The sequence below is a fragment of the Phascolarctos cinereus genome, unplaced genomic scaffold (genome assembly GCF_003287225.1).
Source record: "Phascolarctos cinereus isolate Bilbo 61053 unplaced genomic scaffold, phaCin_HiC Scaffold_4;HRSCAF=312, whole genome shotgun sequence".
NCBI lineage: Eukaryota > Metazoa > Chordata > Mammalia > Diprotodontia > Phascolarctidae > Phascolarctos > Phascolarctos cinereus.
This window is the reverse complement of record NW_027555847.1, coordinates 280,970,173-280,997,684: the sequence shown is the minus strand read 5'-3', so window position 1 is coordinate 280,997,684 and position 27,512 is coordinate 280,970,173. Positions and strand designations below refer to the sequence as shown.

The following is a 27,512-nucleotide window of genomic DNA, read 5'->3' as shown; positions in this document are numbered from 1 at the left end:
CCAAGGACTCTATTTTTTTCAATTCTCAGGCTTTTAAGGATCATTAAAAATATCATTTATGCATATTTCCACAGATCACTCTCTACCAGATGATAAGTTTGGGCAGTACACTGCTTAAGAGGTATACTTTGTTAGTTTCTAAAGTTAGCTTTAAGCTTGTTATTTGTTCCAGTGACTGAAAACAATTTGGAACCCAATCCTGGAAAGCATTCATAGGATTTACTGTCCATTTCCTTGACATTTTGTCTGTTGTATGAGGCCTAGGCACAGGTTTACTTATCTAAGGAGGTCTTAAGGCCTTGAGCTGGAGTCAGGTGGGCAGAGGGGTCCTAATAAACACATCTTTTCAAGAACTCTATAAACAGTTATCACAGCCTTTTAGTACTATCACTCAGTTTTTGTTGTCTAGGAGACCTCACACCTTATCCTCGTGTGAATGACCCCCCACAAGTATGGCTCTCTCATTTGCATAAGTAATCACAGTACAATATCAGGACAGGCTCTTGGAGTTGATAAAGTACTTAACACATTTAGCTTGCTAGAGAAGTTTTGGAAGGGGCATCCTTAGATTAGTATTATTACCACAAGCTAGCTGGTCTCCCTCACCCTATCCAGTGAAAAGAGGCTGTCCACTCCTAAGTTCTGTGAGAATGCAGCCAAAACTCCAGACATCAATAGACATAGTGTATCAACTTCCCAAGATCTTCTCTGGTGCTCTGTAGAAATGAGATTGGATGTATATGCAGAGTTTCTAGTACTCAAAAAACAGCTGGACCTAAGTCAATAACCTTGGTTGTACTGGCTTCAGGTCAAAGTGAACGATATTGTTTTTGTAGTGAGCATGTAGGGATTGCAGGACAGATTAAGCAAATTTGTCTACCAGCTGAACACTGAACCCCAGAAACTTTTTTCTTTGCAATTAGCTCATAGAGGTCCATTCTTAGCAGTTCAAAGGCCATACATCATTGCGGAATATAAAGCTTTCTCCCACATGATTAATGTTTGTGCTGCCTGTTTTATCTCATTTCTTAAGAAATTCTGTAATCTTGGTTGTGTTGGCTGCTTGAAAGCCCTTTTCATTGAGAACCATCTTCAGGGAGAAATAATGGTAAAGTCTGGGGTCATAAACTCCAGCTTCCCGCTCAAAACTGCTTTTGCAAATGATTTCCAGCACTTCATTGTTGTTGCTGTTGTTTGTCCTTAGTTCTCAAAGATCACCAATGACAACAGGATGGTGATGTCTTCATTTAAGTGAGGCAGAGCTGTATGAAATCATCAATTTCACTTTCTCCTCCAGGGTCCAGTGGCAAGACACACACCAGGACGATGAGATGACCCTAGTTGCAGCCAGAGACCTTGCTTTTAAGGTAAGTTGTCTTGAGGTACATGGATAAAGCCTCCCTCAATATCATCATAGCCCTCGTCGTTGGGGCCACCAATGACACCATATCTTTTCTTGGCATTTGGACTCACAAAATAAATTTCAGGATAACTGATTTCTAGCTTCTCATAAGAAGTCAGTTGATGCTTAAACTGTTTCAATGCTTGCTCAGGAGTCAGTTGAATGAATTACTAGATTTGACAGTATTGTAACTGTCTGAACTTTTACCCTGAGAAATAGTGGAAGGACATTTTTCAGAGGCTGTTACTCCTGTAGACTGAAAACCATTGGCTCCCTTTTGCCAAATTCCTGAGATGGCTGTTTTACTTTATTATAATATCCATTTGTGATTGTTTAGAACAGTCTCTTTTTCATTAATTTTTCAGTAGTAATATATAATCTTCTGGAAAGAGCTGGTTCAGAAGGGTTGCAGGCTATATTTAAGCCAAGTGGACATATACTCCCTTTTCCCTAACAAATTCTACTCCTGATCTCTATTTATATTTGTGCGTATCTCGTCTCCTATCCCTCCTGATTCCTCTCCTTTACTTCTACCTCCTACCTTGCCCTCCTGTTACTTGACCTATCGCCCCTCCAAGCATCCCTACCTTATTCTCACATTCCTGTTATTCTAAACACCTGTCTATACCCCCTTTAACCTACTCCCTTACCCTCCCCTCTAAAGACTCCTCTCTTACCCTTCCCCCTCCCCGATCCCCTTAGCATTTTATTTTTTTCTGAATTATACCCTTCTAGATATATATTTTGTTCCCTGTTGAACCCAATTCCCAATTAAAGTAGATTTCCAGAACTCCCAGCCCTCCTCCACCATCAAATTCCTCTGTGTCAGTTCTTCCTCTCACACCTCATTTGTGTAAGATATTCTTTTTAGCAGTTCCTAGATGGTTTTACTTTTTAAAGTCATATCATACTCAGGTCTACACCAATCTTTCTTATGAACTACCCAATTATGAATAACGATCTTAGATACATGTTTTACATTTCCTCATATAAAAGTATATCCTTATTGAGGCTCTTGAAAATTAGTCCTTTACGTACCTTGTATTTCTCTTGGATCTTATAAGACAAATCCTCAATTAAGTTCAGTTGTGTTTTTTTTTTAACAAAATCCTGACTAACAATTCGTTAAATGTCCTTTTTTCATGCAGGATTATGCTTAGCTTTGCTGGGTATGATATTTTTGGCTAGAACCCCTATTCTTTTGCTTTTTGATACATAGGGTTCCAAGACCTGTGGTCTTTTAGTGTTGCCACTGCTAGGTTTTGTGTAATTCTAACTGTGGCACCACCATAATTAGTTTTTTTTTTCTTTCTTGTTGCTTATAAGAGTTTATTCTTGAGCTGGGGATTTCAGAATTTGACTATGATATTCCTGTGGGTTTTCCTTATAGGATCTCTTTCAGGTGGTGACCAGTGGATTTTTTTCTATTTCTATATTTTCTTCTTGTTCTAATGCTTCAGGACAATTTTCTTTGATTATTTCTTGTATTATTGTATCAAGATTCTTTTTTAGATCACAGCTTTCAGGTAGTCTGATTATTCTTATGCTTTTTTTTCTTGATCTGTTCTCCCGATCAGTTGTTTTTCTTATGAAATGTTTTACATTCTCTTCTATTTTTCACACTTTATATTTTGTTTTATTATTTCTTGGTCTCTTATGACTTCACTGGCTTCCCCTTGCCCAATTTTGGTTTTCAATGAGTTATTTTCTTCCTCAAGATTCTAGATCTACTTTTCTGATTGGTTGACTTTCTATTCATAATCCTCTTGTTTTTTCTTAGATTGTTCTTATTTTTTTTTCTTTTAGCTTTTCCTCAATCTCAAGTCTTTTTTAAGTTCTTTTATGAATTCTTATTGAGCAAGTGACTATTTCATGTTACTCTTTGGGATAGGAGAGGGTTTCTTTCAGTATCCTCCTCTGAAGATGAACCCCAGCTTCCCATAGTAACTTTCTATGGTTGGATTCTTTCTCCTCTGCCTGCTCTTTTTTTACCCATTTGTAACATAGCTTATTTTTTGTAATCACCACAAGTCCTGGGGTATGGGGGATGATGCCTATGGTCTCAGTTTTCCCCTTTGGTCTGGAACCAAAACCAAGACCTGCAGCCTCCTGTAAATTCCCACAGCCAGCAGTGTCCCTTGCCCCACCCAGGGTCACATCTCTGCAGCGTAGTTGGGTCTGGTGTTCCTTCTCAGGAGAGATTCCCTCAATCTTCCCCGACTCAGACACCCAACTCCTCTTACTGTCTAGGAGATAAAAGTTCCTGTGACTGGAGCCGAGGAAGCCTCCCAAACCAGTTTGTGAGCAGCTTGCTGCTTAAAGGGAACTTAGCCTGAAGGTGTTTACTCTTTGTTTAGATTTTTCTTCAGATCTTCCCCAATCGTCTCAGGAGGATCACTGTTCTACCCTAACTCTTATTATTTTCCTGCTCTATGTTCACCCTGAGGTGCTATTTTATCTAGCACAGCGGTTGATAAAAGATGGAGAAAATCTGGAGAGCTTGGAATTTTCTGACCTACTCCATCATCTTCCCAGAATCCTCTCCCCCTTGGGAAAAGGGGAAAGGAAATGAAAAAGGGAGGAAATTGTTTTATATTAAATGAAGTTTGTGAATAGGAATGTATTCAAATAAAGGATAATGGGGGCACAGAGTAGGAGATGCTTGTACCTTACTTTTTTACGAACTGATTAAAGGAGGGAAGAATACATATATACACATATCTGAGTAAAGAAATAAATACACCTTACCCAAATTGGGAAACAGGAAGGCAAGGGGTGAAGGGAAAGGCAGGAATAAGAAGGAGGGGAGATCAATGGAAGAAATAATCAGAAGAAAAAAAGACTCTTAAAAGACGGGATGGAGTGAAACACACAGCAAACATAACTGTAAATGTGAACGGGATGAACTCATTCATAAAACAGAAAAGGAGAATATTAGAAACCAGAATCCAACACTATATTATTTACAAGAAAAAAACATTTAAAATAACAAAAAGACACAGAGAGAGATTATAAGGGGTCAGAGCTGAGGCTATTATGTTTCAGCTGAAGTAAAAAGGCAGAGGAAGCAATCATGCTCTCAGATAAAGAAAGGTAAAATGAATTTAATTAAAAGAAATAAACAGGAAAATTGCAGTTTGCTAAAAGGCATCATAGACAATTATTTAATACCACTAATAAACATATATACATATATGTGTGTGTGCATATATATACATATAGACACACACATACACCAAATAGCATAGCATTTACATTCTTAAAAGGAAAGCTAAATGAATTATAGAAAGAAATAGTAAAATCATAATTGTGGGAGACCCAATTTAACTCTCTTAGACCTAGATAAATCTAACAAAAAATAAACAAGAAAGAAATTAAAGACTTGAGTAGAATTTTAGAAAAAAAAATAGGTATGATAAAATTCTGGGAAATACCAAACAGTAACAGAAAGGATACCTATACAAAAACTGGTCATGTATTAGAGCACAAAAACTTCACAAATACAGAAAAAGAGGTAGTATAAATCCATCTTTTATCAACCGCTATGCTATAAAAACTATGTTACATAAAGGGCATTTGAAGCAAAGATTAAAAACTATTTGGAAATGAAATAACTTAATACTAAAAATGGGTTGGAAAACAATGAGAAACAATAATTTCACTAAGGATAATGACAACAATAAAATAACAAACCAAAATTTGTGGGACATAGCCAAAACAATACTTCGGGCAAAATTTACTTTTACTTTTCTAAACTCTTTCATCAATAAAAGAGAAATGAATTTTGTGTACCACTAAAAAAAAAAACCCTAGAAAATCAACAAAATAAAATCTCTCAAATGCCAAAATAGAAATTCTGAAAAAGCAAAGAGCAGATTATCAAAATAGACTTAAAAAACCCATTGAACTAATAAATGAAACTAAGAGTTGGATTTTTGAAAATTAAAATTAAAAAGTAAACCAATAAAATAGATGAGCCATTAGCTTATTTGATTAAAAAAAGAAAAGAAAACACAACTAACCACTAGCAAAACAAAAACAGTGAATTCACAAGCAAAGAAGAAGAAATACAAGCAATTATTAAGGTCATTTTGCCCAAATATGTGCCAATAAAACCAAAAGATAAAGGGAAAGGTGGAATAATATAAGATTCTTATCAGATAAGGGAATTTCACAAACACGAAGTGAAATACTCCTCAGTGATGTTAAGATAAAGGATATAACTACCTCTGTGTATAAATAAGGTAAAGTGAAAGAGTAGGTCAAGAGAAAGGAAGTGGGAAGTAAAGGTATTTGAGGAAGCATTGATACATGTTGAAAGCCTCTACTATGAAGGTATGAGTTGAGGAGAAAGACTGAATCAGAAACTTAACTCATTGAGGAACGGAGAATATCTTAGAGGGCAAGAATTCATAGATAAAAACTACTAGGATTTGGATTGGGTGATAAATCTGGATGCTGTGAACCTCAAAGGACTTCTACTTTGCTTAGTGAAGACAGCAGAGAATGTGAAATTACAAATGGGGAGTTAGAGATATACTGACTCCCCCCACCACAACTAATAATTTGGGAGTCGGGGTATGACAGAGTCAGAAGTATAAAATGGAGTTTTTGTTGTTTAGCCATTTCAGTCATTTCTGACTTTTTGAGACCCTATTTGGGGTTTTCTTGGCAAAGAAATGGTGGTGGTTCTCCAGATCATTTTACAGATGAAGAAATGGAGGCAAACAGGGTTACATGACTTGCCCAAGGTCACACAGCTACTAAGTGTCTGAGGCCAGATTTGAACTCAAGAAGATAAGTCTTCTTGACTCTAGGCCCAGTACTCTGTACACTGTGACACCTAGCTTCAACTAAGAAATTGATCATAACAGTATATTCCAGAAATAGCCATTACTATAAAGGGTGGTGAGGTATCGTCAGAAGTAAGTCAGGTCTCAGTGAAGGCCAGAGATGAAAGATTAAGATGAAAAGAAACTATTCACAAGGAGAATAGGCTTGAAGTGCCTAGGGCTGAGGGAGAGGTGAGTTAGAGATGGAAATGATGTTTTGCATAGGCAGCAGGAAGATCAGGATCACTTGGATGGGGGTAAGAATAAAAAGAATAGAGCATGTTAACCACAGAGGGGAGAGTCTAGGCAGAGAGAGTTGAGTGGAGAGAGACCCCTTGAGGGATATTAGACTATATAGGTCATCCCTTGAAATACAACCTGGGGTAGGTGGAGTTATTTTATTCAGTGAAATGCAGAGATCTTTTCTTTCCATGCAGCTTGGAGATTATGAGTATTTGGTATGGCTGCATCTATTAAAAACATTGTTTTCAAGTTTTTATCGATCAAAGTTATGTCTGGGAGATTGAGTGTTCAGTCTGTGATCGTGCTACGGTATCAATTTACTTGGTTTAATTTGCCAAGATATTTGGAGTCTGTATTTGTAGTATAGGGATTTGTCATCTGTCTGTTGATGAAAGATAATATCCTTCTGAAGTATGATTCTAGTTCTCAGGTTGTTTCTTGCTAGTTATTTGGAAGGTGCTAAATTTTTATAGTCGGCAATAATATTTTGTAGTTTCTACCATTTCTTGCATAATCTATATTGATCACTAAATCCTAGCTGCTTAAGGATAATGATCCTTTTGTAATTTTGGTGGCAAAGACCTGGTCCTGAATTGCCAGTATAAACTCTTCCATTTCCACATACAACTCTGCATGACTTGGTTGTTTGATCTGTTTGTTTTCTTGTTGACATATTATTGATTTTACTATTGGATCATAGCCTGTGGGCTTCATCTGGAGGTAAATCATATTTGGTTACACTCAACAAACTCAGTGGTATGTATTTTTTTTTATCAGCCTTTACTATTTCTTGGTGAAGTGAGGTTTGCTTGTTCCAAAAGTATTTCCATAGATTTCTGACCTATTAAGTATTTGCTCTAAGAATGTCAATTGACCCTCTTCCCCTTTCTGATCAAGAAGTGTTATTCTTTCTATAGCTGCCTTAGAGTGATAGATCTCTTTTCATTATTATATGGGTTTTTGTTAGTATGCTTTTCAAATCTGTTATGATTCATTTTATACTTCTGAAAGTATACATTAAAACTGATATTGAGGTGTTAATTGCTTTAAATGTGTTCTTCCCATTTAGCTCTGATTTTAGGACGCCAATATAAACAGATTCAGCACAGACTTCTCTTTGATATATCTATTCCTAATGTGTTTTCCTTGCAAGATTCAAGATACCGTAAGATATCACTTTTATCTTTTGATTTAACGTAACCTGGTTTAGGTTTATAGCCTTTAGTCTCTGTCTTTCCTTTGTGTTCATTAAGAATTTAACACTTATCAAGTCAAATTACATTTTGATATAGTTAGAGAAAGATTTCAGAAGATGAAGGAAGAGCTTAATATATTTTTGGTGGAGCTACACTATATGTAAATCAAGTGCTTAATAAGGTGGTTTGATCTGACTCTTTTTAATGTGAAAGCCATACTTAATTCTATTTGGAAGAGATGATAATCGATTTCAGCCCAGGCAAAATCATAATGGTTTAAATTGCCTCCATGAAAAAGGTTGTATTTTACATTGACTGTTCTTGATGTTTTTTGTGCCAGTGGCACATTTTAAATCGAAAAATTTCCAGGACATCAAACAATCTAAAACGTTGTCTATGCTTGGATCTATTTATATACTTACAGTGTACATTTAAGACATGACTGTGAAACTGAGTAAAAAGCTCTGTGCTACCCTATGAAGGCAAGATGAACATTACAATGCTTTTGGGCAGTTCTTTCAACAATTACCAAACCAATAAGCTGCTCTTTATATAACCCTGGGACTTTTTTGGCACAACCTTTTTGCTCCTCAGGTAAGATATTAGTTTCTTTCCAAGCTTTTGTAATTCTTTTTTTGTGGTACAATCTGTGAATGCTTTGTACATAAATATATAATCATCCCATGATTGGGAGAGGAATTGCTAGTGTTTTTTCACCTTTGGTAAAAAAAACCCCAAAAACGTGATACCTTCTGTTAAGAAAGGCTTGTGTCTGAGCTGGTAAAGTGCTTTGCTAGCAATTCATGAACCACTTTGAAACTTCTTAGCTAAAAATTATCCATCTTATCTGACTTCACCATTTTTACAGTATTTTAAAGAAGCCAGGGCTTTATTTCAACTCCCTTGATATTACCATTTGTTGTCCATTATATTAACAATACAAAACCTTTCTATTTTTCAGGGTCTAATTTGCCTATATATATTGTATTGGACTTTTTGTGACCACATAGAGCAGAATTTTCAACACCCTTCTTCAGGTATTCTTTCTTGTCTTTATTTCTCAAGTTTCTGTAGTAAAGTTCTCTGTGATGCTCTGCCTGATATAACTTCAACATTTAGACTTTTGCTTTTATTTGCTAATTTAAATAATTTAGAATTTCTGATATGCTTTTATTTTCTGGATTTCTTTTCAAGGGCTTCTATTTTGTTGCCTTTAAATGGGTGATATAGGATGTACCAGCTAGATATATGCCTTTCTACAGATATTCAACAGATCACTCAAACTGCTTCTGTGATGGCATTGCTTGGTCCCTCGTCTTAAGGGTATTCCTTGTTAGTTCCACCTTTCTTCCTATTATCCCTCTTACCTTGGCAAGCCTGTAACATATACTGAAGTGTGTAGGCCCTGGAAGATTTTTGTACTTTCTGTCAAATACTGTAATAGAATGTGTTTATTATGTAAGAATTCATGTCATAGGTATCAGATTTTAAAAATTACACTGTTTTGGAATAATTGATCTGCCAATTAGATTCATGGTTTCAAATTCAGAAAGGGATTTTCAGAATTATTTTCTAAGCATGCCCACATATTTTTCAAAATTAACTGATATGTTGGTGCTACTTTTGTTATCTATTTTGTTATAAGGCAAAAGTTTTGCATTAAGTATTTTAATGACATTAGAGTCTTCAACTTTTCTCTAATTTTTAGCATTTTCTTGATTTTATCTTTTGTAGCATCTAATCTAAGCTTGGGATGAAGTTACTTTCTACAACTGCCCTGCACTGGTCAGCATACATGGTTCTGTGAACTGGAACTGTGATGCCTCTGATAAAAAGCAGCATGAAGCCTTTGTTTACAATTGGTGAGTTCTCTTTCCATCTTTGTTATGATACAGTAGTAGAGCATAATGTAAGTATTTCATGCATACTTGTGGTTTGTATGCTTTTGTAGATAGTGTCATCTGCACTGAAGCATTTCTACCAGGTGAGGGATTAGTACGTTTGATTTGTTCCAATGTAGATTGCTTTCTTGGAGTACCATAATAAGAAGGACTTCACAGTCTTTTATGACAAAACAATCATAATGATAGTTTCAAGTAGCCCCAGCTTGAATCTATATGCTGCCCCATTTATTTCTTAAATTCACAGAAGGCATTTCATAGCACTGGCAGGATGTTAACCTCTGGTGTTGCCAGAGTCTAACTACCTCGTGTTTCGAGGTTTCTTCCAGGCTTTTGCAGCTATCGTAGAAATCTTAGGGCACACAGAGTCCCTGCTATACCTCAACCTTGCTGATATTCTCTTACTCTGCCATTCCTCACACCCTCTCTTACCCATAATATGTATTCTGGGTTTCACATCATCACCATTATTAGAATAACTTTTTCACATAATAGGTGTTTCTTTTTTAGCGTCACATATAAGAGAATACAAAACTCTTAATGTTGTTAATGGGATTATCTCACCCTCGTCTGATTCTGTAGTACTCAGGTGGGCAACCACAGAGATAACCGCCTTCTGCGCTGGAGCAACCATAATTGCATGGGTTGTTTGTTGATAAATATTCATTCACATCGTGGCATTCACTGGAAAACTGGTCAAAAGAGAATCCAGATGGATAAGTACACCCGTCACTTCCAAAGGTATTGTAGAAGGAGGCAGAGCCACAAGCATTTGGATTGGTGCACTCATTTTCATCTATTTGAAAAACAGAGGACTATTATTCAGGAACATCATATAGAATTAATAACCCTCAAAAGCTTTACATTTTAAAAGAAGTAAGAGGAGAATTTTATTTTGTTTGTTTCCATGTCCATGAGGACCTTAGAAGTTGAAAACTATGTCAGTGTGCTTTTGGCATGAATATCCTTTATATTTGATTTCTTATTTGCAAGCTATACTAACATTCCTCTGAAAGAATTCGAGATTTATCTATTCAATAATTCCTCTTAAAATATAACTACTTCAGGGGCAGCTAGGTGGCGCAGTGGATAGAGTACCGGCCCTGGATTCAGGAGGACCTGAGTTCAAATCCGGCCTCAGACACATAACACTTACTAGCTGTGTGACCCTGGGCAAGTCACTTAACCCCACTGCCTAGCCAAAAAAAAAAAATATATATATATATATATATATATACACATATACATATATATATACACACATATACATATATATATAAACTACTTCATTTATTTTTTTCTCTTTGTCTGAAATATTCTTAACCTTCACTCCATAGGGAGAAATAATGTAAATGATTTAAAGAAACTGAATGAAGAGAAATTATTTATTATAATTTTCTTAGTATTGTTTTACCTGCTTAAAGATCAGTCTTATGTCAAGTGCAACTATCTCAGCTAGGCTCATGAAAAAAACAATGCGCAATTATTTTCAAGACTGCTAACATTATAATGATGATGCATTAGATAGAAAGGGAAAATTCACATATTTTATTAACACGTCTATAGCATTATAGTTTGACTACTTTTGACTTTGGCCACAATAATTCTGTACTTGATTATACAGATGATACATAACATGCCATATCACAAAGATGCAATGCATCTTGCATGCTTCTGGCAAGTATTATAATCAAATTTTCATCCGAGGGAAAATTCACACTTAGCTTCATGGAATTCTTTGTAATTTCCAAGTATCAATGTCAGTCACTAAAATGTTTATTTAATATATTATTTGTACACATTAGTTTTCATATGCTACAATTGGCCTATTTGCAGCTAGGCATTTGGAGCCCTGTTAATGATTTGTAGAAGTACAAAAAAACACCATTTTGGAATATTTCCACTGGAACTGAATATCCATTTTAAGAGGTGTCTTAGAATATGGATGGAAACAGATAATAAAGTTTCTATAAGTAAAGGATGTAGTTAATAAGACAGCAAATATCATTTGCTAAACAATACTGTTATGAACAGGGATTCACAGAGAATAGAAGAAATCCCTACAGACTACAGAATACTATCTCACTGCATTTAAGGTAGCAGTTTTTTTTTTAATTTTAAGGAATTATGCTGAGCAGAAATACATTTGATATTATACTTAATAGAGATAGTACTGGGCTCACCCAAAGTACATTTTCTTTCTTTCTTTCTTTCTTTCTTTCTTTCTTTCTTTCTTTCTTTCTTTCTTTCTTTCTTTCTTTCTTCTCTCTCTCTCTCTCTCTCTCTCTCTCTCTCTCTCTCTCTCTCTCTCTCTCTCTCTCTCTTCTTTCCTTCCTTCCTTCTCTCTCTCTCTCTCCCCCCCTTTTTTCTTTCTTTCTTTTTTTGTGAGGCAACTGGGGTTAAGTGACTTGCCCTGAGTCACAGAGTTAGTAAGTGTTATGTGTCTGAGGCCACATTTGAACTTAGTCCTCCTGACTCCAAGGCTGGTGCTCTATTCACTGCACCACCTAGCTGCCCCCTAAAGTACATTTCTACTAGTGTAAGTAGCCTGTGCTATAATTAGATCTTACACCTGAATGCAACATATCTTTTCTAATTTGGAATCTTCATCAAATACAATAAACTATGGTGATAATGCTATTTTTTAAGCAAAGCTAGAGACTGTCAGAAATGTTGAAGTAGGTTAAATTATCATGTCAATAAATTGATCATGTTAATTAGTTTTAAACATAACACTTTCAGAAAGTACTTTGTAAATTTTACAAGGAAACATTTTAAGTATGTTTATTAAAATAATATTTTAAAACACTGTCAGGAAGTATTCAGTTTTCTATTATTCTTCAATATCATCACGACATATTATAGAAATGAAACAGAACTTTTAAAATATATACATAAGGGGGTAGACTCATGTCCCCTCTACCTTACGCATATTTTTCTTCGACATATGGTCATTGCCAAGTCAAATCCATCAAAGCTCTACTGGCATTTCATAAGTCACAGAATCAAGTGGAAGTTACTAACCAAAAGTTGCAAAAACTTCACATAAAATAAGGTACTTCATCCTTTTATACCTACGTGAAAGTGAATGAGACTCATTAATAGTAACTATTTTAATAGTAAAATGTATACAAATTCTGCAAATTAAGGGAAATTATAAGGTTCTCTTTCATATGTAAATGTTGCTTTTTTTTAATTCTTTAAATCACAAGCTTTTCTTGATGTCAAAACAAACCTATGAAGATCATTCATTTGTTATAATATTATGGTAGGATAAAATACCACTCTAGATCTGGAGTTCAATTCTATTTTTATTATTTGATTAGTTTTCTCTAATACTGTTCATTATTTTTTGAAGAACAGTCATCATGTCACCTTTTTCTTAAGTCTCATTTTTTTAACCCTTCTTCAGCATTTGATATGAGAACTAAGGATGAGAATCTTTCAGGGATTTTTTGAGGGTGCGGGGGTTCTCCTACCTGTCTGACCACTACATCTCAATCTTCTTTGCTGGTTTAAATGTTGGAACACCCTGAAGCTCCATCATGTACCCTCTTCTATTTCTAAATTCACTTTTTTGTGGCTTTATTGGCTCATGTAAGTGTTTATTATCTTTCTGTAGGTAACTATAGAACCTAGATTAGCATTCATATGGGCTCCAGTTATGGACTTCCATGTATCTATTCAACATTTCAAATTGGATGTTCCATAGTTATGTCAAATTCAATATGTCCCAAAGAGAATTCATTCTTTTTCTGAAAACCAACTCCTCTTATGAATTTCCCTACTTCTGTCAAGGACATTACCCAGATTCATAAATTTGGCATTTTTCTAGATTCTTTCACTCCATATCAGTTGCCAAATCTTATTGTTTCTACTTCTACATATCTTTTACTTGTTCCCCTCATTTAAATCACAGGGGCGCCGCTCTAAATCAGGCCCTTGTGCTTTCCCTTGTGGACTGTTACAAAAGCCTTCTAATTGGTCTCTGTGCCTCAAGAACTTTCTATTCTAATCCATCCTCTATACAGCTACTAAAATGATTTTCCTAAAGCTCAGGTTTGATTATGACATTGCCTATTCAATAAGCTCCTGTGGCTTCCCTACTGCATGGAAAACCAAATATTAAATAACTCTATTTAGCTTTTAATGTCATTGTCACCTGGTCCCAACCTACCTTTCCAACCTTATTATACATTACTACACTTCCCACAGTCTATGATCTTGCTCAGTTGGGCTTCCTAATTGTCAAAGAATATCTTTGCCTTTGACTGTCTCTCTCCCTTCTAGGAGAGTTAAATTCTACCTTTTACATAAAACTTTTCCCATTCCATTAGCTACTAGTCCAGATTTTCTCAATTATTATGTGCTCTATTGATTCTGTATATAGAATTGTCTTGCCTAATAGAATGTCGTTTCCTTGCAGGGAAGGACTGTTTCATTCATGTCTTTGTATCACTAGTACCTAGAAAAATGTGTGGTCCATAATAGGCATTTAATAAATGGATAATAATTTGATTTATTATGAAGAACATCACGGATTTCGGTGAAAAACAGATACTTCTGGTCCAAGTGAGATTATCATTCACAAACTAAACAATGATTTGTAATCTCTTTGAATTTTACTTTTATATAATTCTTAATCTTTACTATACAACATAGAATAACCAGGCTGATATTCCTACTACTTTATCTCCTTTATACTTTACCTGTTTTGAAATAAGATGAGATTTTCATAGTAATAAGGGCGCAAGACTAAGATAATTGTTAAAAATTGTACCATGAGTTGCTGCAAATATTTACAATTGTCTTTGCTACAAAACCATCATGAAAATTGGAGAAGTTCTTAGTTTTGGGCCCTTATTACCATGAGAATCTCATCTTACTTCAAATATTTGGGAGTCTACCTGCCAAAACAAAACCAGGAACTATATGAACACAATTACAAAGGTAGGCTGAGCTAATATAATAAAAATGACAATTCTACCTAAATTACTTATTCAGTGCCAAACCAGTCAAACTACCAAAAAATTCTTTTTTAGATCTAGAACAAAACAACAAAAGTCACCTGGAAGAACAAAAAGTACAGAATATCAAAGGAACTAATGAAAAGAAATGCAAGCAAGGTGGCCTAGCTGTACCTGATCTGAAATTGTATTATAAAGCAGCAATCATCAAAACTACTTGATACTGGCTAAGAAATAGAGTGGTGGGTCAGTGGAATAGGTTAGGTATGCAAGACACAACAGTCAATGACTGTACTAATCTACTATTTGATGAATCCAAAGACTCCAGATTCTAGGATAAGAAATCACTATTTAGCAAAAATGACTGGGAAAACTGGAAAAACGTATGGCAGTAACTGGACATAGACCAACATCTTACACTCTATATCAAGGTAAAGTCAAAATGGATACACGATTTAGATATAAAGACTGATATTATAAGCAAACAAGAAGAGCAAGGAATAGTTTACCTTTCACATCTATGGAGAAGGAAAGAATTTATTGCCAAGCAAGCAACAGAGAACATTATGAAATACAAAATGAACAACTTTGATTACTTTTGATTACTGAAAAACTGAAAAGTTTTTGCACAAATAAAGCCAATGCACCCAAGATTAGGAGGGAAGCATAAAACTGGAAAGAATTTTTGCAACCAGTGTCTCTGATAAGGGCCTCATTTCTAAAACATATAGAGTTCTGAGTCAAATTTATAAGAATACAAGTCATTCCCCACTTGATAAATGGTCAAAGGATATGAACAGGCAGTTTTCAGAGGAAGAAAATAAAGCTATCTATAGTCATATGAAAAAAATGCTCTAAATCACTATTGATTATATCCCTTTCTGTGGCCTTGTTAAAAAAAAAAAACAACAGGCATCTTTTAAACTGAAACAGTTATCTGGGATTAAATTTAAGTTGATATATTCATCAGTTGAAGGACTTTGATTTTTTAGTGACTTTATAAAATAACACTGTCAAACTAAAATTACGGTGTTTGACTTGTACAATTACATATGAATCTACATATATGCACACACATACAAAGACACATATGTATACATATGTACATATCGATATATGCATTTTTATACTGCCATTCCTACATAACTTCTTATAGATGGAGCTATTTCAAGTGGTCTGATCGCAGCCTTCCTGACTTGAGGTTTATAGGCTCCTAACAAGTTTTTTAAAATGTAGCCTTGTCCCTAGTTTTCTGGCTAAAGTCAGTTAGTCAGCAGGTTCTATACTTTCAGAGTGAAAGAAATGCAAGTACTCCTCTAATCAGTACTCCCTTGCTCTGGTTACTCAACCGCAGACCCCAGTACAGGTCTGTTGGCTGAATCCAAGACCATACCCCAAAGACAGAGCTGTAGGGTGGCTGTTGGTCTGTCCTACTTGCCTAGGTAGTCATCAGTCCATGCTGGATCTGACTACCCATTCAGCATCAGAGCAACAAAGGTACTGGCTGTTGCCTATTGCTATTACCTGTCCTGCACATAGCTGCAAGACCAGTCCAGTTTCCCCCCCTGGAAGCTTTTGTATTGTGCCTTACTGGTTCTACTCTCTCTCCAATCTGTTTTCCTTTGCTGACGTGGGCAGGAAAAATGACTCACTGTGGATTCTCCCTGGGTTTCTCAAATACGTCTCAGTCTAGTACTCTTCCTCTACCTTTGTGGGAGTAGTTGTGGGTGAAAGCTAGGACATATTCTTGCTTTGTCATTTTTGCCAGTCTGGTATACAATTAATTTGAAGATATCGTAAAGAACTGGGAAAATGGAAAAATATCTTGAAAAAACCTAGGGCTCAGAAGAATCTTTTTTCAGGAATGATCAGTAAAACTCCAGAATATGTAGATATTTAGCAAAAAGTTGTAAACATAATCTGTTGTTTCATAAGTCTCCAAATCACAATATACTGTTAGCAGTAACCAATTGTATCAGAAATTTTAAAAAATCATCTGCTTTTAGTTCTTCCTCATGTTCTAAATCCACCTGAATTTCCAACATTTATAAAGTAAAATAAAATTCCATCCTCATCAGCTGTCATCAAAACAAGATTAAGAGATCATAGATCTTGGACATGCTGAGTGATTTCTGAGTAAGACTGAGGATGCACATAGAAGAAATTCAACCAAAGTCAACAAATATCTACTAAGTGACTAGTATTAACAGCCCATTATGTGTGAGGGAAGTAAGCTTTTATTTTAGCCCTAGATACTGAAATGTCCTAAAGAGAAGCTGTGAAGGTAGAACTTGGACCAGTGATTTATGATGGTGGCAAACACATTTACAGGATAGGAACAGCACACTCTAGTGGTGGTCAAAAGAAGAACAGAAACATACCAGGACATGATAGTAATGTGAAGGAGATGGTATGAAGATGGAGAGCACTGGAGATGTATCACTGAATGAAATAGAGACTGGAAGTATGTTAGGACTAAGAGTACCTAGCTTTCTTTCCTAGAACTCTTAGCTTGATATCTAAGGTTCAGATTACTGCAAAGGCACTTGGGATTGTGTGTATGTCTATGGGTGTGAGACAGCGGACTGATAGTCCTGAACTTGGTCTCAGCTTTCCGGTTGTAGAGATGCTGATCCATGTAATTGCAGGTACCATTTAAAATAAAATTTAAGTGGCTGAGTGTGGTGGTACAAGCCTAGAGTCCCTGCTGCTAGGGAGGCACTTGAATTTGAGGAGTTCTTAGTTGTACAGTGGCCCTAAACTGAGTATCTGAACTTAGATGCAAATATGGTAAGCTCCCTAGAAGAAAAGACACTGAGCTGCTGAAGGATAGTAAAATCAAACAGGAAATAAGTAAATAAATAAATAAAATCAAACAGGACAAAAACCCCTAACTAGAAATACATGTTCAATACTCCTCAATCAACCACAAAGTACTGAAATATGTCAACTTAATGCTCCTTATCACTGAAACCTCATATCTGCAGGGCAGTTAACTTGTAATCCATCAATTGTCCTAAAACTGTCTCTACACTATATGTGGAAACGGTGCTTCCTAAAAAAAAACCTTAATAACATAAATGTGATTTATATTTATTCCTTCCACATTGGGACTTTCCTCATCATGGTTTCAATATATTACGGGTCAGCATAAGAAATTTAATGGGAATTTTGAGGGAGTTTTGCGGAACCCGCTGATGATATGAGAAAACCAGCAGGCCACACAAAGTTTAGAAACTCATAAATACATAAAACATGTGTACTACTGTATGATATATTGTATAATATTGTTATACACTAAGTATATTCAATATTATTCTCCTCAAATTTGTTTCATTTCTAAAATTTTCATATTTATTTCCTATTTTAAAATTTCTTTTTTATATAGTACTTTTGCTTAACATTGATCTACATATAGCCTATGACCAAATACTTAACCCAAATTTTAGAATAAGGTACCAAAAACACCCCATAAAAGAAAAAGAAAAAAATCAAACTTCTTCTCTAGTATGAAAGGAAGGCTCAAAAATTTTATACGAATTTTCCAGATTGTGAGGACTCCATTCCCCTAACCCCCACGATGTGGAAGGGACAACCGTACGTAACATATTTAAGTGTATTTAAACTAATGGAGAAAATATTTTAAGATTAGTTATACTGAAATATTACCTTATTTTTATGTAAATGGAAGCTGCTTATCACAAAAAAGTATTATCTATTTATGAAAACAGATCTCCTTGATCTTTTGCTTATAAAATACTTTTAGTTTAGTTAGTTTGAATTTATAGTACTTTTTGAAAAGAAATACAAGAGAATTTATTGAAATGTTAAATAATAAAATCAAGTTTTCCTTTGAATATATTAAATATTTTAAATAAGTCATACTTGTCATTAATTCAAACCAGTATGTAGATTCATACCTCTTCCATCTGTGGTATATCCTGGGCCATGAGGACAAATCTTTATGTACTGGGCAGTTACAGGAAGTGGGCAAAGTTCATGTTGGTTACGCCAGTCCCATCCTTCACGACAGCAACACTCAGACTTTGTGACAAGGTTCTGGCTACTGGAAGCCATGTGACACATTGACTGTAGAAGTTCAGCAAAGCAGAATCTTTTTCTGTCATCTGCATGAATAAAGTGGAGGAAAAATACCAATCACCATAAAGGCCTATGATTTTTATTTATTATCAACATTCACAAATAAGCCTTAAATATATCTGTCAATGACTGTTGTCCAAAAAATGGTTTGCAGCAAGTACTTTAGCTATAATTATTCTTTTTCAAAAAGTTTGCTAAGGACAATCATTATGTAGTGCAAAGCTACTATTTTAAGGTATTACATAATGTTTTTCTTATAAGTAATAAAAATTATTTATAATCTTTGCTTCAGTCTCAGGATGGTATTGACACGGACACTTAGTATGAGTTTACACATTAAAGCACAAGAATTATCAGGTGCCCCTTAAAGCTAAAAAAACCCCTTTCTTTTAAGAAAAAGTTTACTAAATTTGACTAAAGGTAGTTTATTACCTTATAATAAGCACTCTATAAGAACTGCCTCAGTGACCACAGAAGCTTCCTTTCAGTCCTCATTGCTGACCCTGGTAATTCCTTCTCTTTCTCTTCCACCAAAACCAGCTGTTGCTATTATATTTTTCTGATCCTTTAATCATATCCCTTCATTTCACCTTGGCCTGAGATTTGTCAGGGTTTGAATCTGGGATAATAGGTTTCTTGCTTCCTTCCACAATCCCAGTTCCTTATCTCTCATCTTTGCTTTCTTTCAAGAGATCTCTTCCTTCTCCTTCCCTCTCTCAGTCCCTATCCTGTTGATGTTTAATTTGTGTGGAGCTATCCATTTACAAGTGACATGGAATCTTCTCAGTAAATGTGAACTTTTACTTTCACTATTTGGCAGGAATAATGCAATAATTTGGCAGGAAGATATGCAAGTGTAGCATACATACCCCCCACCAAAAAAAGAATTTTAGAACAGCTAAAACGAAGCCTCCTGGAAAGAATGGAAATATTCAGTTTGTTTTTGACCCACTGACTACAGAGAGCTTATGCTTTAAAAAAAGAAAGTTATCTTTCTCTTGCCTTGAAGGAAAAAATCTTATAAGAGGAAAGGTGTGTGTGTGGAATAGGAATCTTTTGTGCAGGGGTTTTGAGAGAGCTTGTAGTTAGTGTGAAGGTAGGCAGGGCTGCTGGGAAAACAGAGGCCACAAAAAAAATGATGCTGCCTCAACCTTCTACACCTGAAAGAGCAGCTTGAAATTAAAAGGCGAGGTGTCTGGTTAGATTGGTTGCTGTTTACCTTGGCATTCAGAAGAACTGACGGAAGTTTTTGCCTAGCCCTCCTCTCCCCTCTTTCTCTGATCAGGAAAGCATATGTTAAGTCCAAAGTCTTCTTTAAAATTTGTTTATATTTCTATTCCATTAGTATTGAAAGCTGATACAAGTATGATAGACAACAGCAATTACTGATTTTATGTATTTCAATATTGTTAACAGGATGTGAGAGACAGAACTAAGGCATTAAACACACACACAAAAATAGATTCACTGTCTGAAGTTGCTAGAACATTTTCTCTGGAGTCTCCGGAATAAAATGAAAAAGAATCTTGTTGATTTATGTTTAACTTCAAAGAGGGACAGAAGCATGAATCTATTTTGCTCCTAGAAATAAAGAGTGAGCTCAGTTGCAGTTTCCGTCTGGTGAAGTGATTGGGGTTTGGGCCTTCACCATTCTCCTGCTCTGACCATGAGGGTGATGACTACAGGCAAAGTCACACTGAATGAGGGGAGTGGCTGGAAAAGGCTGGTAAGCACTGCATTTTAAAGGTGGGGGCAAAGGGAGAGGGAGTAAAAATCCTTCCTCTTTCAGGAGTCAGGCAGAATCTTTTCACTTAACACAAACAAGCACTTACATGAATGATGAAGGTGTTTGTAGTATCCCAATTTTAAACTATGAATTTATTTTTTCTTTTAAAAAAGTTAGGGCAGCTAAGTGGTGCACTGGATAGAGCACCAGCCTTGGAATCAGGAGGACCTTAGTTCATAATCCAGTCTTAGATATATAACACTTACTAGCTGTGTGACTCTGGGCAAGTCACTTAACCCCAATTGCTTCACCCAAAAATAAATAAATAATAATTTTAAAAAAGTATAGTTATTGACTATTGTGACTTGCATACCTAACCTATTCCACTGACCCATTACTTATTTCTTAGGCAGTACCAAGTAATTTTGATGATTGCTGCTTTATAATATAAGTGAAGATCTGATATGAATAGGCTACCCTCCCTTGCATTTCTTTTCATTAGTCCCCTTGATATTCTGGACTTTTTGTTCCTCCAGATGAATTTTGTTATTGTTTTTTCTAGCTCTATAAAATAATTTTTGGTAGTTTGATTGGTATGGCACTTAATAAACAATTCAGGTAGTACTGTCATTTTTATTATATTAATTCAGTCTACCCATGAACAATTGATATTTTTCCAATTACTTAGATCTGTGTGAAAAGTATTTTGTAATTGTGTTCATATAGTTCCTGGTTTTGTTCTGGCAGATAGAGTCCCAAATATTCTATAATGTCTACAGTAATTTTATTTTTTAATTTATTTTTAGTTTTCAACATTCACTTGCATAAGATTTTGAGTTTTAAATTTCTCCCCCTCCCTCTTCTACCCCCACCACCAAGATGGTGTGCAATCTGATATAGGCTCTACTTATACATTCATATTAAGCATATTTTCCTATTAGTCATGATATAAAGAACAATTAGAACTAATGGAAAGAATCTTGAGAATAAAACAATAAAACAAAACAACAAAGGAAAAGGAGAGCAGATAGTATGCTTCCATCTGCATTCAGGCTCCATAGTTCTTTCTCTGGATGTGAATAGCAATTTGTATTGTGAGTCTTAGATTGTTGTCTTAGATTCTTGCATTGATGAGAAGAGCTAAGTCTAACAAAGTCAGTCATCACATAGTGTGGCTGTTACTATGTACAATGTTCTGGTTCTGCTCATTTCACTCTGCATCAGTTATGTAAGTCTTTCCAAGTTTTTTTGAAGTCTGCCTGCTCATCATTTCTTATAGCACAATAATATTCCATTACATTCATATACCACAGCTTGTTCAGCCATTCCCCAACTGATGGGCATTGCCTCAATTTCTAACTCTTTGCCACCACAAAAACAGCTACTATAAATACTTTTGTACATATAGGTCCCTTTCCCATTTGTATGATCTCTTTGGGATACAGCCCTAGTAGTACTATTGCTGGGTCAAAGGTTATGTACATTTTTAAAGCCCTTTGGACTTAGTTCCAAATTGCTCTCCAAAATGGTTGGGTCATTTCACAACTCCGCAACAATGCATTAGTGTTCCAATTTTCCCACATCTTATCCAACATTTATCATTTTCCTGTTTTGTCACGTTGGCCAATCTGAGGTGTGATGTGGTACTCAGAGTTATTTTCATTTGCATTTCTCTAATCAATAGTGATTTAGAGAATTTTTTCATATGACTATAGATAGCTTTAGTTTCTTCCTCTGAGAACTGCCTGTTCATATCCTTTGACCATTTATCAAGTGGGGAATGACTTGTATTCTTATAAATTAGACTTAGCTCTCTATATATTTTAGAAATGAGGCCCTTATCAGAGACACTGGTTGCAAAAATTCTTTCCAGTTTTATGCTTCCCTCCTAACCTTGGGTGCATTGGCTTTATTTGTACAAAATCTTTTCAATTTAATGTAATCAAAATTGTTCATTTTGTCTTTCATAATGTTCTCTATTTCTTGTTTGGTAATAAATTCTTCCTTTCTCCATAGATGTGAATGGTAAACTATTCCTTGCTCTCCAAGTTTGCTTACAGTATCAGTCTTTGTATCTAAATCGTGTATCCATTTTGACTTTACCTTGGTATAGAGTGTAAGATGTTGGTCTATGTCCAGTTACTGCCATACGTTTTTCCAGTTTTCCCAGTCATTTTTGCTAAATAGTGATTTCTTATCCTAGAATCTGGAGTCTTTGGATTCATCAAATAGTAGATTAGTACAGTCATTGACTGTTGTGTCTTGCATACCTAACCTATTCCACTGACCCACCACTCTATTTCTTAGCCAGTATCAAGTAGTTTTGATGATTGCTGCTTTATAATACAATTTCAGATCAGGTACAGCTAGGTCACCTTTGCTTGCATTTCTTTTCATTAGTTCCTTTGATATTCTGTACTTTTTGTTCTTCCAGATAAATTTTGTTGTTGTTTCTTCTAGCTCTATAAAATAATTTTTGGTAGTTTCATTGGTGTGGCACTGAATAAGTAAATTAATTTAGGCAGAATTGTCATTTTTATTATATTAGCTCATTCAATCTTTGTAATTGTGTTCATACAGTTCTTGGTTTTGGTTTGGCAAATACTAGTTCTTGTAGTAACTTCTGGAATTGGGTAATAGATTATATAAATACTGTACATGAAAGCAGGAGAGTACAGCACAAAATCAATGAATAGGTCATTTACATGTGACTGACTAGTTCAATCAAATATTTTATAGTATCTACAGTAATTTTAAATGGAATTTCTCTTTCTATGTCTTGCTGCTAGGCTTTGTTAGTAATACATAGAAATGCTGATGATTTGTGTATGTTTATTTTATATCCTGAAACTCTGATAAATTTATTATTTCAAGTAATTTTTTACTTGATTCTTTAAATATATCATCATATCATCTGCAAAGAGTGATAGCTTTATTTCTTCTTTGCCTATTCTAATTCCTTCAATTTCTTTTCCTTCTCTAATTGCTACAGCTAACATTTCTATAACAATATTGAATAACATTGGTGATAATGGACATTCTTGTTTCACCTCCAATCTTACTGGAAATTCTTTTAGCTTATCCCCATTACATATAATTCTTGCTGATGGTTTTTGATACATGCTATCTATCATTTTAAGGAAGACTCCATTTATTCCTATGCTCTCTAGTGTTTTAATGGCTGGACCCAAAGAGTATTCACTAAGGATTTGATGCAAACTTTGAAGTGTTCAGTAGTTCTCTGCTTTGTTCTGTGCTAGTAAACATTTTTATCAATGATTTTGATAACAGCATAGAGCGCATGGTTATAAACTTTTCATTTTAGCTATAACTGGGAGAGATAACTAACAATTTATATAGGAGTCAGAATTTGAAATTATAGGGTAGAATGCTGAATTTAATTAGATGAAATTTAATAAGAAAAATGTAAATTTTTCAAAAAATCAATTTCACAGATATAAAATATGGGATGAGTAGCTAGGCAGTAGTTTATCTGGAAAAGAAAGATTGGGGGTTTTAGTAGGCTGCAACGTCAATATTAGGCAATACTGTGAAATGGAAGCAAACAAGGCTAATGTAAGTCTGGCTGCATTAAGAAAAACATGGTGAGCAGAACTTTGGGAGGCAAGTCTCATTGTGCTCAGCCCAGATCACACCACATCTTGAAGAAAGTGTACTATTCTTATTACCTCATACTATATTACAAAGGACGTTGAAAAGGCAGAGAACGTTAAAAAAAAGCACAACTAATGAAGGAATTATAGTATGTTCCATATATTGACAGGTTGAAGAAATAGGGGATGTTTATCCTAGAAAAGAAAACACTTAGGGGGGTATATGATAGCTATTTTTAAGTATCTATCCTAATTAATGTGAATAATGAATCCCACGAAGTGGTCACATATATTCAAGTGGTCATGTGTATTCAAACCTGTACCACTAGAAGTTATAATTACATAAAATACGATCATTGCGTGCAGTACAATGGATATGTTATGGTTGGCTCCAAAGAACAGAATCAGAAGCAATGTTGCAGAGGCGGAGGAAAACCTTCTTAACTATCAGAGCATCTCAAAGTGGAATGGGCTGTCTCAGGAAGTAGTGGCTGTTCCCCTTAGCAATGAATGGCTACTTGGTTATTTTGTTGAGGGGATTCTTATTCACATTTGACTTGAACTAGGAGGCCTTCCCAACTCTGAGATTCTATATTTCTGATTTGTCAATTAGGAAGGAGGTCATCAATGACCTGGGAACAATTTTAGTATAGTGGTGAGATCTGAAGTCAGAATGCAAGTAACTCAGAAATAAGTAATTAGGAACTGGACATAGTGATTGTAGACTGCTATTTCTAACAGTTCACAGCAAAGGAGAGAAAAATATAGGATGATAGTTTGAGAGACTGGCAAAGTCAAGGGACCTCAACCAAGAAATGAATATGTTTGTATTCAGCACAGAAAGAAAACTGTTGAAAGAGAGATGGAAGAGAAAGAGTAAAGATCATAGGTAGAGAAGTATAACTTAGGCAAAAAGAACTCTTAAGATCAGAGGAAAAGATGGATGAGGATCATAACATGATAGGATAATAGATAAGCTAGAAGGGACCCTATAGGGAATCCAACCCAAGTCTCTCATTTTATAGATGAGTAAACTTAGGCTTAGGGAGGTTAAACAAGTAAATAAGGTTTTGATATATTCACGTTAGAAGATCACAGAATGTCAGAGAAGAGATCTCAGAATTCCTTTAGCCTTAACCTTGCTGGAAAAGGAATGTTCTCTACATTGTCCTTTACAAGTGGTCATCTTGTCTCCACTGGAAATCTGTCAATTATAGGGAACCCACTATATCCTGAAGTATTCCACTACTGTTTTGTTTTAAACTCTCAAAGTACAGGCTATATGCTTGAATGAATATTTAAAAGGGAAGCTATGCTTTAACATGCTCATTGATTTTACATAGCAATAAAGTACTGCCCGCCTGAAATGTTCTGAGTACCTTGATCTGAATGTTTAGCTTCATCAACCTTGTGGGGCAAACTGTTTATACTGCTATACTGGCTAGTCCTACTTGCCTTCTATATTTTCTTCTGTGACTTTTACTTCTCTTAAAGATGATGTATACTAGTATCATATAGTCTCTACAACTAACACTTAATTTTGTCAAATTTATTAAGAGAAGCAAGCAGAGCATTAGCACATTTCTAGATGGCCCTCTTCTTCGTTAATCAGGAAGCAAAGAAAATAAGAGTACATTCTTTATGTTTCTGTTCATTAGTCTCTTGCTCATAATCTGTGATTCTACATTACTCTTCCCTCTCACATAAGGCAAACAATCAGTTTATGGTTTGGGTTAAGAAACCAGCTGCAAATGACCTAATTTAGACCGTCAACATCTTCTGGTATTTATCAGTCTACCATTACCTGAATGAAAGAAAAGAAAAAAAAAATCAACTACTGTAGAGGGGGAGGGATAAAATCTGTTGCAATGGTTACAGTTCCAGCAATAATATTGTGAGAGTCAGGCTTGGGGGAATAAGAGAACTCATCACAAACGGTTTTAATATTTCAAGTAAAGTAGGAAGTAAGGTAATTTGCTGACAAGTTAGGCAGTGAGAGTATAGTCAGAGGCTTGAGAAGAGAGGGTTTGGAACTGTCTTTGTGTGGTATATGATAAGTAATCAATTAAGAGACGTTTAAAAGGATTGTCATGTAGCAATGAGGTCCTAGTTGAGGTTAGAAAGCATTTTTAGTGTATATAGTCAATACACTTAATAATCTTGTGTGTATTTTCCATTAATTCTATATGTTTATTCTGTATACGTGTGTGTGTGTGTGTAATCTCTCTCTAAACATTTCTCTATCTATATATTTATCTATACCTTAAACATAAATTATCTTCTCTGGAAATAGTTTCATTTTTGTATCTGTATTCCCAGCACTACAGTACATGGCATTAGGTAGACTGGCTTGTTGATTACTTTTTTTAAAGTAAAGTATCTGGTGGAGGTAACCCCAATTTGAGGATTGGCAGAAAGGGAGAAGTTGAAACAAAAAAAAACAAGAGCAAGGGATTTAAAAGTGGAAGGCAGTGCTCTAATGGGTGATGGATTAGGAGACTAAGGTGTGATTAAGGAACCAGGGGTCCTGATTGGGATAAAGAGCATATTGAAGAGGGTAAAGCAGTGAAAAGAAGTAGAAAGGCAGGAGACTAAATTCAGGATCTCAAGTAGAACATCTCTGATTTTTAATGAGGACTATGTTATTACTACCCTTAGGGTGGCTGAGGAGTGTGGCATAGGAGATAAGAGTTCTTACTCTGGGGTTACAGAACATGGATTCAAATCTTGCATCTAATAATTGCTATGTGTAACATTGCGTAAGCAACATCCTTGGACCTCAGCTTTCTTATCTGTAAAAGGAGAAAGTAGGACTATATAGACTTTGAGTTCCTTTCTAGATATATGATTTTATTTTGAAGGCCCAAAAGATGTCACAAACTGAAATCTTTTCTTTATACTTGACACTGAACAATTATGGAAAATAGATCCTGAAGAATTTAGTCTAAGTTTGGTAGCATAGGGTAGCACAGCACAATGGAGACAGAGCTAGACTTAGGGTCAGGAAGACTTGGATTTAAAGTCCCACCTCTGGTTGTTTGATCCTGTGCAAGTTATTTATTTAACTTCTCAGTGGCCCAGACACCTTTGTAACCTTGAAAGTTGCAAAAAAGTTGCAATTTCCACTGGCAGAGAAAGTTCTTCTGTGTGGATTTTCTATATGATAAAATCACATGCTGACTGAAACTGTTTTGAAGTGGCAATATCAAAATTTTATAACGTTGGGAATCTGTTTAACATTTAGCTTGTTTAAAGTATCACCATAGTGTTTTCAGTTGCAACTGAGCAATCCTTCCATGCAACAGGTAGTGGATTTTGGTAAGTATTTTAAAGAAATACAAGAGAGGAGTGATGTTGGGCCTATTCTTTACCACCTGACAAGGCTCTTGGAGCCTAGGTGTCTCACCAATAAAAAGGATTAGCCCAACTTCCTCATTTTGCAGATGAGAAACTAAGAGACGTCTAAGGTCTCTTCTGTCTCTAAATCCTATAAGCATCTCTATGTATAGACAATAATATCACACAAAACT

The 27,512-nt window shown here is 35.3% G+C and overlaps 1 protein-coding gene and 1 pseudogene across 1 annotated transcript in view; both read right to left on the bottom strand.

The window, feature by feature from the left end:
* The window catches only part of LOC110195888 (fibrillin-2-like), a 104,867-nt gene that overhangs the window by 13,242 nt on the left and 64,113 nt on the right, over nt 1–27,512 (bottom strand). Inside the window, 2 exon segments of the mRNA XM_078153096.1 lie at nt 10,139–10,370; nt 18,462–18,668. Of these exon segments, the coding sequence (XP_078009222.1) occupies nt 10,139–10,370; nt 18,462–18,668 (439 nt within the window).
* Nucleotides 83–10,010, bottom strand: LOC110195905 (dual specificity tyrosine-phosphorylation-regulated kinase 3 pseudogene; annotated as a pseudogene).